This window comes from Thalassophryne amazonica, chromosome 4, assembly GCF_902500255.1.
Source record: "Thalassophryne amazonica chromosome 4, fThaAma1.1, whole genome shotgun sequence".
NCBI lineage: Eukaryota > Metazoa > Chordata > Actinopteri > Batrachoidiformes > Batrachoididae > Thalassophryne > Thalassophryne amazonica.
The window spans coordinates 71,055,250-71,068,778 of record NC_047106.1 but is presented as its reverse complement, the minus strand read 5'-3'; the positions used below and the strand labels follow the sequence as shown (position 1 = coordinate 71,068,778).

The 13,529-nt window shown below is 41.9% G+C and overlaps 1 protein-coding gene across 1 annotated transcript in view; it reads right to left on the bottom strand.

The window, feature by feature from the left end:
* gmps (guanine monophosphate synthase) overlaps nt 1-13,529 on the bottom strand; it is a 77,150-nt gene that overhangs the window by 18,090 nt on the left and 45,531 nt on the right. The window contains exons 8-11 of the mRNA XM_034168096.1: nt 8,007-8,158; nt 7,558-7,731; nt 6,656-6,761; nt 6,335-6,450 (exon numbers count right to left, since the gene is read on the bottom strand). Of these exons, the coding sequence (XP_034023987.1) occupies nt 6,335-6,450; nt 6,656-6,761; nt 7,558-7,731; nt 8,007-8,158 (548 nt within the window). The remainder of the gene's footprint in view (nt 1-6,334; nt 6,451-6,655; nt 6,762-7,557; nt 7,732-8,006; nt 8,159-13,529) is intronic.

Genomic DNA, 13,529 nt, shown 5'->3' with positions numbered 1-13,529 from the left:
GCGTTCTTAAGATTGTCAGAAGGGGAAGATCGGGTCCGATATCGGCCTAATTATCCTGCCATGTGAACCAGGGCTTAGGGTGGCCACAATAAAAGGTCAATCTGAAATGTGCAGTTTTGCCTTTTTTGGGGGGGGGGGTCCACAAACTAGGCAGTATCTGGTGTGACCATTTCCCTCACACAGTGCAACACATCTCCTTCATGGAGTTGATTAGCAGCCAGACGGCACCTAATGTGAGCATTTGCCCAATCAAATCGATTACGATGATAAACTGCAGTCAGGTCAAGTCCCTGATGAGGGTGACGAGCATACAGATGAGCTTCCCTGAGACGGTGTGTGGCAGTTTGTGAAGAATTCTTTGGTTCTGCAAACAGATTGTTGCAGCAGCTGTCTGGGTGGTTGGTCTCAGACGATCTTGGAGGTGAACAAGCTGGATGTGGTGGTCCTGGGCTGGTGTGGTTACATGTGGTCTGCGGTTGTGAGGCCGGTTGGATGTACTGCCAAATTCTCTTAAACGCCTTTGGAGATGGCTTATGGAAGAGAAATCAACATTCAGTTCATGGGGCAACAGCTCTGGTGGACATTCCTACAGTCAACAAGCCAATTACACGTTCCCTCAAAACTTGTGACATCTGTGGCATTGTGCTATGTGATAAAACTGAACATTTCAGAGTGGCCTTTTATTGTGGCCAGACTAAGGTACAGCTGTGCAATAATCATGCTGTCTAAACATCTTGATATGCCACACCTGTGTGGTGGGATGGATTATTTTAGCAAAGGAAAAGTGCTCGGTAACACAGATTAAAACAAATTTGTTCAGATCGTGAAAAATGGGAGCAAAAACAGAAGTGTTGCATTTTATCTTTGTTCAGTGTATTTCGGTATAAGCAAACTTAATGTACATATTTGTCACAATCACGCCAGTCATCCCTGACAGATATCAAGGTGCATGTGCTCCCACTTTTTCTTCAAAGTTTAAATCTAGACATCCTGATAAAGTGTTCCCACACAAAGGGGCCTGGGACTTTATGTGGCCCACGGGGCACCAGTTAGTAACCCTCATTCATGCGCTGCAGATTGGCAGACTTGCTGTCCTACAAACCATCAATCAGACCACGATAATCAGTTTTATACATTTTTTTGTTGTCAATTACACAACAGCTTTATCAACAACAATTCTGGTGTGAAATGTGTCATTGCGTCCAGTTTGAGAACTGCCTACTCCAAACAGATTTATCACACAGTATGATACAGTTTGTATTTCTTAATGACTGACATAATTTGTGACTTGGAAATGTTCATGTACCATCCCCTAACTTGTAAAAGTGTTTTATTTGTATTAACCTATAATTCTTAAATTTCGTTTGTCCAATTACTTATGCACTCAAAATTAAGGAAGTCCATAAAAAAGTATAGTTCCTAAATAGTGAATGTGTCATGCCCGGCCCAGTTCCACGCTTCAGTCCTTATTTTCCCTCTTTATTTGGTTCTGCTCCTTCTGCCTCAGCCTTGTTTTATTGTTACTTTCATCATGTGTTTATTCTATGTTCTATTCTTGCTTTGTTACTTTCTTTCTTTGTTACTCTTAGACTTTGGCCATGTTTCAGTTCCTTTCTTGTTTTGTTCCATCAGTCTGTGTTTTCATGGTTTATCATTTAGTTATTGTTTGCCTATTCTTGCTGTTCTCATTTCTGTTATATAGTACTGTTATGACAGGTTTTGTTATCACTTAGTTTCTGTTTTCTTATAGTTTTTGTCTGTCTGTTCCAGTTTAGTTTTGTCATAGTGTTTAATTTCCTATTATTCTGTTTATCATCTTCTGGTTAGCTTTTCAGTCCTGTTCAAGTTTAGATTCCTGTTCGTTTTCTTTGTATGATCTTTAGTTGTCTTGTCTCTAATTCTCTTCACTGCTCACCTGTCTGCACTCATCTCAGTCTCACGTGTTCACACCCAGCTTCATTTTTATCACGGCACTCTTTCTGCACCTTCTCATCACTGTTGGCCACGCCCCATTCGTCTGTCGTTTACTTGCCCATTTGTCACCGCCTTTCTGCATCTCTTTTGCCGCTTAGTTTTCACCTGGCCACACCCCCTTCCAGGCCCTTCCTCCACCACGTGCACCTCATTATCCTGTTACCACCTGTTCTTATTACCTCCGCCAAGGAGGTTATGTTTTTGGTCGCATTTGTTTGTTTGTCTGTTTGTCAGCAGGATAACTCAAAAGGTTTTTGAACAGACTTTGATTAAATTTTGTGGAGTGGTTGGAAATGACAAGAGGAACAAGTGATTAAATTTTAGTGGTGATCCAGATCCCAATGCTAACGCGTTAGCATGTCTATTGCATTTTCAATGTTAAAAGTTAGCATTAAGCAGTTGCAGCTGTCATCACGTTCGGGTGCATTTGTTTTCAAATTGTAATATTTCTTAAATTTATTTTTGTTTATAGAAATTTTGTGGAGTGGTTGGAAATGACAAGAGGAACAAGTGATTAAATTTTAGTGGTGATCTGGATCACGATCCGGATCCTGATGCTAACGCGTTAGCATGTATATGGCATTTTCAATGTTAAAAGTTAGCATTAAGCAGTTGCAGCTGTCATCACGTTCGGGTGCATTTGTTTTCAAATTGTAATATTTCTTAAATTTATTTTTGTTTATATATTAATAATCTAATGATTATTATATGCTATCCAGTCACAGCAGATGATTTTTTTTTTTTTTTTTACTACTGAGGAAACATCTTTTTTAGGTTCAATGATTCCACAGCGTGTAGATGTTATGGCGTCAGTGACCCCATGGCCTTGGCGGAGGTTTGCACTCTCCTGTTCGTTTGTTGATTCATTCACTTACCAGCACTTTGTCTTGTCCTGTTTTTGCCAAGCCGTGTTTTTGACTCTGCTCTGTGTACCGGATGCTGCTTTTTGCCTCAGCCCTGATAACTCTGTTCGCTCATGTACTGACCCTACTTGTTTTTGACCACGTCCTCTGTCTTGTCCCTGCCGGTACTTCTGCTCCGCGGACTGCCTTCCTGTTACTGAACCCAGGCCTGAATTAAACCATCCTTTAATCATACATCCTGTTGTGAGCCTGCATTTGTGTCCAGCCTCTGTCTGTGCCTCGCCTCCGCTCAGTCCTGTCAGAACAAACGAGCCAGACATGGACGCAGCGGGCTCGAACCCGGTCGACAGGAACCAGGACGCCGACGCCATCAAAAGGATTTTTGATGACATTCAGGTTTTTTGTGTGTGTTTCCGCGACTGCTACTCTCCAAAGGAGAAATTTGATTTTCTAGAGCAGCCATGGGAACTTTTGGAAGCTAATGTTTGGCTTTATGAAGTCTTCCCTGATCTGCAGGACCTGGACGCAATTTTTTCTGGCGAAAGACTTCCCGACTGGATAAAACATCCTGAGGCCCACCTGTATTCTCAACACCTGCCCTCTGATGACGACGCTGAGTGGAGCGACTGTGATGAAGATGATTCTTCAGAGACAGAGGAGTTAGCACTCCAGGACACGGTTAATGTGTTATTTAAGATACAGGATTTATTTTTTGAATACCAGGACAATCTGAGTCGACTGAACCAACGTCACGTTCTGTCGGCCCTTAACCAGCTTTTACAAGCCGAGTCAGACGTGGTCCAGTCTTTTCCAGAACTTAGGAACATAAAGTCTCGTTTTAAGCAGGGCCAGGTTCCTCCGTGCATTGAGGATCCAATTGATTTTTTGTTTGAATTGGACATCACCACCGCCTGTTCAACCGAACCACAGCACATAACTATTTCGGACGCAGCCTGGTGCGCATCAGTGCAAAAATGGGACGCACCATCCCAGCCGGAGAAACCGGGATCACAGCCACACTCAGCACCCGTTCTGGCCCCTTCATGGGCACCACCTAAGCCTGCGCCGCGTAAGACTCATGTGGATTCCACACGCCCGCCACGGGCCAAAGCGGAGCCGGTCTCCACTGTTTTGATGTCATCAGTGCGTTGGCACCAGGAAGCCCCAACCGCACTCACGTCTTGAACTTCCCCATGCTCATCTTCTCTGCATCTCCCTGAACTGACAATGGCTGTTCCAAGCCTACCACCTGTACCAGGCCTTCGAAGGTCACGTGCACCTGTGCCACGAAAGACAGCGGCACCTGCCGCTCAACCAGCCTCCACGCACACCGCGCCAGCGGCTCAACCAGCCTCCGCACACACCGCGCCAGCTGCACCTGTGGCTCAACCAGCCTCCGCGCGCACCGCACCACCTGCACACGCAACCGGTCCAGTCTCTGAACACACTGCATCTGTGGCACCAGCCACCGGACAGGCAGCGCACGTTGCTTTAGCGTCACCAGTGGCACTTGGGGAATTAACCTCAGCGCACGCCGCGCCCAGTCTCGACACCTGACGGTGCGTCGATCATACGCACACTGTCTGACCTTTCCTCTCCTGAACCTCCTCGTCCTGCTCCAGCTTTAGCGTCGACCCAGAAGACGACACCCGAGGACACAAACCAAGGGACGGTTAGTGACTTTTCATTTAAACTCTGTTTTTTACGGGTTTATTTTGTGCTTTCTTTATGTGCCTCATTGTATAGTCTGTTCAAAGCCCCACGCCCACACATGGGGTGGGCTATGAATGACCATGACACACAATTATTGAAGGTCTTGACTTTGATGCTTGATAAAATCATTTTGTTCCTTGGGATCTCTCCAGGGTTTGGTTGTGGGTTTCTGGAAATTAATTCCACCCAATGTCTGTTAAAGTCCTCTCTCTGGTCCCTGATTACATCTGTTAATCCCGATTACCCACAGAGTTTGGTTAACCATTTTTCGCAATACATTCGGCACTTTGAGAAAGCACAGGTTTTTCTGGTTGGTTCTTTTGTTGGTCTGCTTTTGTTTTTTGTTTTCTGTCTGCATTATAGCTCATTTATGTGGGTTCTTTGCTTTTTATGGTTTTTGTTCAAATACATTTATTCTGCATATGAGTGTTCTTTTCGGTCTCTCTTTAGTTATTTTCTTAGGGTGTTATGCTTATACCTGGATATCATGTGTTATGGAGTCTTACGTTGGTTTGATTTGGTCAGTACCTGGGATGTGGCAGCACTTTGTTTTTCTTTTTATAGGCTGTTCAGCTTAGATCTTCTCCTTTTTGCCCAGTGGCTTCTCCATTCTGTGGAACTCCTCCTGAGGAGGTTGGTTTCTTCACAACGCTGTTTTTGGGGAAGTCGTCCCAAATCTGTCCGATTGTCCCTCTGGCGCCGCCCTGGGGGTCAGCTTGTCCCATAGTCGAGTCCCTGATGTGTCCTTGCATGATGTTACTTCCCAGGTCTGGCCTCCTGACCCAGTAGTTAATCACGACCCAGTAGTATGTCACGTGCCCAGGCCCTGTGTTATGCCGCATGGTCGCCCTCCTGAGCCACCTGTAGGTCTATTTCCTACCATGGCATTCTCTTCACTGCTCACCTGTCTCATCCTGTCCTCGTCTGCTCTGTGTCTGCACTCATCTCAGTCTCACGTGTTCACACCCAGCTTCATTTTTATCACAGTCTTTTTCTGATCACAGCACTCTTTCTGCACCTGCACTTTCTCATCACTGTTGGCCACGCCCCATTTGTCTGTCGTTTACTTGCCCATTTTTCACCGCCTTTTTGCATCTCTTTTGCCGCTTAGTTTTCACCTGGCCACGCCCTCTTCCAGGCCCTTCCTCCACCAGGTGCACCTCATTATCCTGTTACCACCTGTTCTTATTTAAACTTCTTCAGTTCACTTCCTCCCTGTTCGTTTGTTGAGTTCACTCACTTACCAGCACTTTGTCTCGTCCTGTTTTTGCCAAGCCGTGTTTTTGACTCTGCTCTGTGTACCAGATCCTGCTTTTTGCCTCAGCCCTGATAACTCTGTGCGCTCATGTACTGACCCTGCTTGTTTTTGACCACGTCCTCTGTCTTGTCCCTGCCAGTACTTTTGCTCCGCTTACTGCCTTCCTATTACTGAACCCAGGCCTGAATTAAACCATCCTTTAATCATGCATCCTGTTGTGAGCCTGCATTTGTGTCCAGCCTCTGTCTGTGCCTCACCTCCACTCAGTCCTGTCAGAATGCTACATTTCTGCAATGTTAAACGTTGAATTAAAGACAAAAGTGTACACTACAACACGTTGACTGTTTCCATTCAACTCCATTTTCTTGGTGCACAGAGGCAAATTTACAAAAATTTTAACACTGTTCAACTACTTATGGACTTGACTATATAAACCACTTACAGTGGCACAAAGATGTTCCATATTCCCTCCAGTGACACAGGATATCACACTAATGGAGTCATACTGCATCAACACCATTCTTACTTTTTTAACACTTGCAGAGAAGTCTGTGATGATTTTGAGAATGTTGTTGGTTTCAGCAAAATCCTTGCAGATATAAGGCTCTTCTGCACAAATCACTCTGATAGACAAACCAGGACCTGTATGTGAAGAAGAGAGGAGCAACAAATCTAAAGATCATCTGTTGTAAACTCGATCTGTTTAAAACAAAAATAAATGCACAACCTAAAAGGACAATGAGTTAAGGAGACACAAAGGTAGGAAAAGTATCAATAAGCACTATGTATGTCCATGTAAATCACATATTGTTATCATATCAAACTGTGAGCAGGTTTATGTTGTTACCAGGGAAGGGATGGCGAGAGACAATCTCCTCTGGCAGGCCCAACTCTCTTCCAAGTGTTCTGACCTCATCTTTATGGAAATCTTTCAGTGGCTCGATTACTTTTCCCTGGATGATCAAAATGAATGAAAATACCAGGAATATATTGAGATGTTGTATAGGTAATAAATAGACAAGCTGACCCCCCCCCCCCCCCAAAAAAAAACACAACAACAAAAGAATGGACAACAAATAGCAAATAAAGGTCGAGACCAAATCTCCTTGTAGTTTCAATGAGTGCACTTCAGTTGTAGTTTGATACTGAACTATTCCCCAAGACAGGAATCATATTTGTAGGACAAAAAGATACATGAACCCACTTTGTTAAAAATCCAGTATTTAGGTTGGGGAGGGGGGGGGGGTGTTAATGACCTTCAGTGTGCTGTTGATCATTGACTCTCCAAATACACCTGTGAGTATGTCCACCAAATGTAATAACTGTTTTTTGTGACTAATGAACTGATTTTAAGACATGCTACACATTTTAAAAAAAATGTTTTTTCAACATGACATGCTGTACAATTGTGACATGAGTTCTTCATCTGCTGCACCTAATAGTTCAAATGGAGAAGAACCAGTTTCTTGGGTTGATAATGTATACAGACAAAACATATGGCCTAACAGTGGCATCTGCTTGTGCAACAACTATTGTGGCCACAGTGTGAAGCAGCAGTTGTGTGTGGAAATGAGATGAAGTTTGTTTATGTGGCGGTATTAATATCTGTACAGTACAGTTACCCATGTAATATGGAGTTGCATCAGGAAGGGCATCTGGCGTAAAGCTTGTGCCAAATGAACATGCAGTTCCACCTCTATCTGCTGTGCCGACACCGAAACAAGGGAGCAGCTGAAGGGACTGACTTACCTCATCTCTGAGCTTGCGAATCAGCTCTGTGTCATTGTGGTGTGTTTTTATGACCTCCGCTTTTCCGCTGACAAGATGAGATGCGCTCTCAATGAGATCGGGCCTCAAGGTGCCCTGAGCCAGGAAAACCTCCTCTGGCTTCAGATTCATCTCTCCTATAACTTCATTTGCTACCTGTGACACAACATAAAAAATTAGACACCGCATTTAATTAACCAAGGAGCACAAAAACAAGATTAAAGGAAATGTGAGATTTGTGCGGTCTATTAGATACCTGAAAAGACAATGCAACAAATGTAATGTACATGAAAAAATAGTTCCAATATTTGCACATGCAAAAGTGTACGATTCCACAGATGGCGAGCAAATCAAGATGTTTGCCGTTGCACAAAAGCAACAATGTGCATTCAAGAAAAGTAAAACCTGGTCACAATAAAGCAAGTTCTAACCTTAACAAATGTGTCTCCGATGATTTTTCGTTTCTCCTCAGGGTTGGTGGTCATATTCAATGTCTTGCTGATGCGCTTCCGAGGTGTTCGGTCCTCATCAGAGATAGGAAGGGTTGTTGTTCCGTTGTAGAAGGTGTGTGCTGCATTCACCACTGGAGGGAGGGAAAGAGAGAGCGAACAGTATTTTAGAGAAGAACCAAGAAAAAACAAACACACCAAAGACCATAACATTAATAAAATTGACTCTTCAACAACTAAATAACTGGAAATTAAGTACAGGGTGAAAGAGAATGAAGAAAATAAATATCAAACAGTTCCATCTTCTTTTGCATGTTGGCCTAACATTTATTATCACTGATTGAATAAGTCATGTAAAAATGTTAGTATTCACAGATGTCATGACAAACTGCCTTATAGCACATTGCAACACAATTTGGTTGTTTTCAGCTGTCAATTACAAATCAGGGTTTGGACATATGAAGTCTCTGGGAGTCTATGGGTTAAAAAGCTTGGACTTCTATGTCATTTGTTTGAGTCCACTTCAATCAATGAGTTTTGATGTTCAAATGTACAAGCGAATAAAAACCATTCACCTTTTCTGCATGGTATGTACAGTTTACTATTATTTTTTTTCTACTTCTAATTTTTATAAGCTGCTGCAATGTCTTGGTAGATTATGATGATGTGGCAGCTTTTCTAAAACGTTGCAATGCAAGTTGTGATAGCTTCAGGTGTTTTGCTTTGTTGCAATGAAATTACAGGAACAAGTGAAAATTGCAAAATAGATACATAGCAATCTATATATTGAAAGCCAAGTTGCCTCTGTGTGTGTGTGTGTGTGTGTGTGTGTGTGTGTGTGTGTGTGTGTGTATATGGCTTTGATCACGGAGAAACTGGGAAGAGCTGACATTTTCTGTTTGCATATGTATTTTGGATCAATCTAGAGCCCATGGATCCTCACGAGCAACGCGCTAGTAATCATTGTAATTTTTGTTTAATTTTTGTTTTTTTGCTCCCTAACATCAGTGTCAGTATCAACATCCCTCCCAGAAATCCATATTGGTGAGGCTGTACTAGTACACATGCATCTGACTCATGCAGTTAGCCACAGAAAAACCTTTGCTGCATTGTGTCCACATTTGCATTTTACAGCTTAAAACATACAATGTCTCATCACGTTTTAACTTGCACTACTGAAGGGTTCTCCTTGCAAAAGCTCAGTGCTGCCTGGTGCTCTTACAGTGGGCAGTGACAACTTACACAGGACCTATACTGTCTGACATTACTTGCAGTTCATTCTGTGTTCCCAAGATGATACGTGTTAAGAAGAAGAAGAAAAAAAAAAAAGAATTCCACATCATTTTTACAATCATAGCATTTGTTTGCATAGAGGGATGGCACTAAATCAAATCCTGGAAATGCATTTCTGCAAGAACTAAAGAAGAAAGCATATCTCACGTCATGATTGATATGATTGTTTTTAAAAACCAACACCAGGCTCCTTTTCCTCCCAGGCAAAATTTTGTGTGACTAGTGTCTTGCTCCCAGGTCTGTAACCTTTAGAGACTAAATAGGAGTTAGGTGTATAATAGTAGGGTGTGGCTAATAGGGTGGAGTCTTGTATCACTGAATTATAGTGGGGTGTGGTTAGGCGTGGTCTTGTTTTTGGCAGTGCAAGTAAATAGGAGTTGGGGGTGGTCCCATTTCTTGCAGTGCATGTAAATAATGTGTCAAGTTTGCACTTACTTGCTGGATATTGCTTCCAACTCCTATTTACTTGCCCGGCAATTTTTCCGACCATGTCCAACTCCTATTTACTGGTCCGTTTCTTGGGTTGGGGTCAGATCTCCCAACTCCTAGTTACTTGCTCTGTAATTGAGTTAAAGTAAATGTATGGGCATGTGGGGAAAACCTTTCTGTCCTTGATCCCCTAGGGCAGGGACTGTCTCCAGTGTATATGTTACTCCCCATCAATCACCCTTTTCTGACACCTATAGACACATGACACTCGTGCTTACCCTGACCTCAGGGGGAGGTCGGATTACAAACTGTCAACTGGAAAAGTAATTAACAGTTGGCCTCAAGAGTGGGCAAGGTTAGCGGCAAAGTTTATAGTATCTGGTATCAAGAGACTACGGTCTTACCAGAAGGTTTAAAGGGCAGCAAAGTACAGAAGAGTTGGGAGGGAAATGATTAATGACAGCACTGAGTATCAGGCTGTCAAACCATTTGTGCAGTGGAGTGAGTCTGTAACACTGTGAAATACTTTAGAGCAGGGCTCAGAATACTTTTTACAACCACTCACACATGATCGACCGGCAAATTTGCCAATATTTTTTTCAAGAGTGTGTGTGTTTGTAAGTCTGGGAATAATTAGCCAACTCATGGTTTGATTTAGATGAACTCCTCTACAAAAAAATAATAATGAGACAAATATCAAAAGGAAGCAGCTTTTAGCTCTGTCACGCTGGCTGCTGCTCTGTGTGAACAGAGAGCAGGGCTGGTCAGAACAAATCTGCACCCTCTGCCATCGTCAGAAATTTCAACCCAAAACTCTGATATGGTTTACCCAAGGCAAAGAACGGACATCAAGTGGCCCGCTCCTTGCCTGAGAGTGTGCTCTATGTACACCGTTCCAGCGTGCACCTCTTCAAGGCAGACCTGTCACACTTTTTATTCACCCCACTCTTCTGTCACAAATGAGTTTAAAAATGAATACCATCTCTATATAAATTAGCCTTTATTAAAGCCACTGTTTTGTCACAACTCTTATCAATGATGAAAGTGGCCCTTGAAAAATAAATACGTTTTTCATGAAGTTGGGACTGACGCAGTTAGTGTGATGTCTGGGGGAAATACTACATGCAATTAATAAGCCAAATGAAAGCTATTTCTCAGTCCCATTTTCTGACTCATTTTAGTCATAAAAACTGTATTTTCCCATATTGACAAGCTGACACAACTATAATACGCAGTCTGTCACATGGATTAGAATACAGTGTTATTACTATTCCATAAAAATCACATTGGACTTTTACTGTTCTGTCTCTACATTTACCTAAACATTTGACTTCAGCAATTTGTGCTTTTTGAACAACTAATAGTGTCTTAAAATAAAACATGATGATAAAAGTAAAGCTGCACCTACGAGAGACAGGGGGATGTCTCAATTCTCTTTTTGGAGTGAGGCGGAGGGGAAGGCGGAAGGCTACAAACCCCTCCTTTTGGAGTGATCTGGATGCATACTCCGTTTGGAGGAGTAGGAGGAGCTTACCGCTGTCTCCACAGAAATAAACATGGCGCCGAAAGGGCCGCACAAATGAAGCGGCTTTGATTACAAATTACGCTGTTTAGAAAGTTTTAACTTGCCAAAAAAACTTTACAGACAATTGCCTATGACAGCAACGTGCATGCTGCTGGATGCATGTTGCGTATATTGTCATTCTGAAGAATATTCTACTTCAGGGCCGTCCTTGTAGTTCTTTCAGCTTTTTAGCACTGTTGTTGCTTTGTCTTGTTCTGTGTTTTGATGTGTGTTTACCAAACGAGATGACTCACTCACTGTAAACTAATTTTACCCAAGGGTATAATAATAATAAATTGAATCTGAATCTTGAATCTGAAAAAGTTGATTTATTTCAGTAATTCCATTCAAAAAGTGAAACTTGAATAATTCATTGCACACAGACCGATATATTTCAAGTGTTCATTTTAATTACTAATTAATTAATTATCAATCAATGATTAAACTATATTAATTATTACTATTATCAATTAATTATTATTAGTATTATTAACATTAATTACCAATTAATTATTAATACTATTAATAATTATTATTATTATAAATTACAAATTAATTACATTAATTAACATGACATGATTGCGATGTGTCGAAGAAATCTGCGACTTCTTCTATTTCTTTGCATTTACAAAGAAAAGCGAGAAAATAAGAGCAAACAGGCTACTGCAACATGTATTTCGGTTGCCATGTTAACAAACAGTGAAGACGGCAGTTTGACACAGCAAGTTTTTTTTTTTCTCCTAAGGCGGAGGGGTGTCTCAATTCATAGGGCTAGAGGCATACCCCTTCGCCTTAACCCTCGTTTTAAAGGGGTAGGGGTAGGGAAAGGGGTACAAAGGAGAATTGAAATTGGGGTTAGTCACCAATACAACTTTTAGTTCTCAGGAACACAGATTTGGATTTAAATTAGATTCTTATTCACTCCTATAAATGGCAAATCTGTCCATTGATGATGTCAGCATTTCTGGGATACTGACACGTGTTGTGCAAAATGGCACAGGTTTTTCAATTAATTTCTGACTTTTAGAGCATGTTAAATGTTAATCATATTTTCCTCCAGTTGGACATTTCACGCCCATGTAACAGAAGAACCAGAACACGCAGATTTAGCAAGCTAGAGTTTGCAAAGAGACAATTTGAAGTAAATTCTTCCCAAAGACAGATTTTGAAACATGATATGAAAATCAAACACTTACAGGGAATGTTAGCTTTTCTGTATAAACAATGATTTAAAAAAAAAAAACGTTGGGTCACCATTTTGGTCCTTGTTGCTTGTAGTTTCAGCACAGCGCAGAGTTCACAATAACATCTGTAACAGCGCCTTTCATTTGTTGCTGTGTGGATGAAAGGCAGCAGCTAATATTTATCCTTCAGTCTCAGATCCGGACGTTAAAACATGAGACATAATATTGTTAGATAATATGTGTTGTCTTCATTTTATTATCTGACATTAGAAAATTATTTGCTTTTGTTATCTGTTCAAAAGTGCCTGGAACCTGGTTTTAACTGGTTCAAAGTCTCACACAGAGTTACGTGTCACGCATGCACAGGCGTCAGATATAGCGAGGGCTTCCCTTTGTCTGTGGGGAGCCAGTAAGATTAGGTTTGTGAGACTAAAACCTACCCACTGTACCACCTACATTGTCTTTTATAAAAACCACTTGTTGGCTTAGCTCGGGGTCTCTCACAAGATGGAGCCCCTGTGTAGGACAAATCTCTGGGGACCCAGGCCTGTTTTTCATGGTGGCTTTGAATAAATATAAAACTGAGAAATAGTTTGACTTTGTACTTTGTGAGAGACAGCATTACAATAAGAACCGGATTGGACTAACAATATCCACTGTGGTGTCTCAGAGACGTTTGTAAACGATTTTACAAATACGAACATCAAGAGATCAGACCACAGACTAAATCTGAGGCACACCAGGAAACCAAAAATAATCCGGAAAGTTTCGCCACTAGTCACATGACACAACCAACCAATAGGATACACTGCTTTGTCCCAATCCTTGTGATCGGCTGACAGATCCAGTAAACATCAAAATGGCCGACAGCAACAACTGACATTTTTCTTCAATCAATGATTGATTTTGCCTGAAATTTCCAACACCCCCCCCCCCCCCCCCCCCCAAAAAAAACAGAATTCCAGAAAACTTTCATCACTAGTCCTGGCTCTGGGGGGTTTTTGTGTACATTTCTCTTTGAGAGCCAAAACTTGC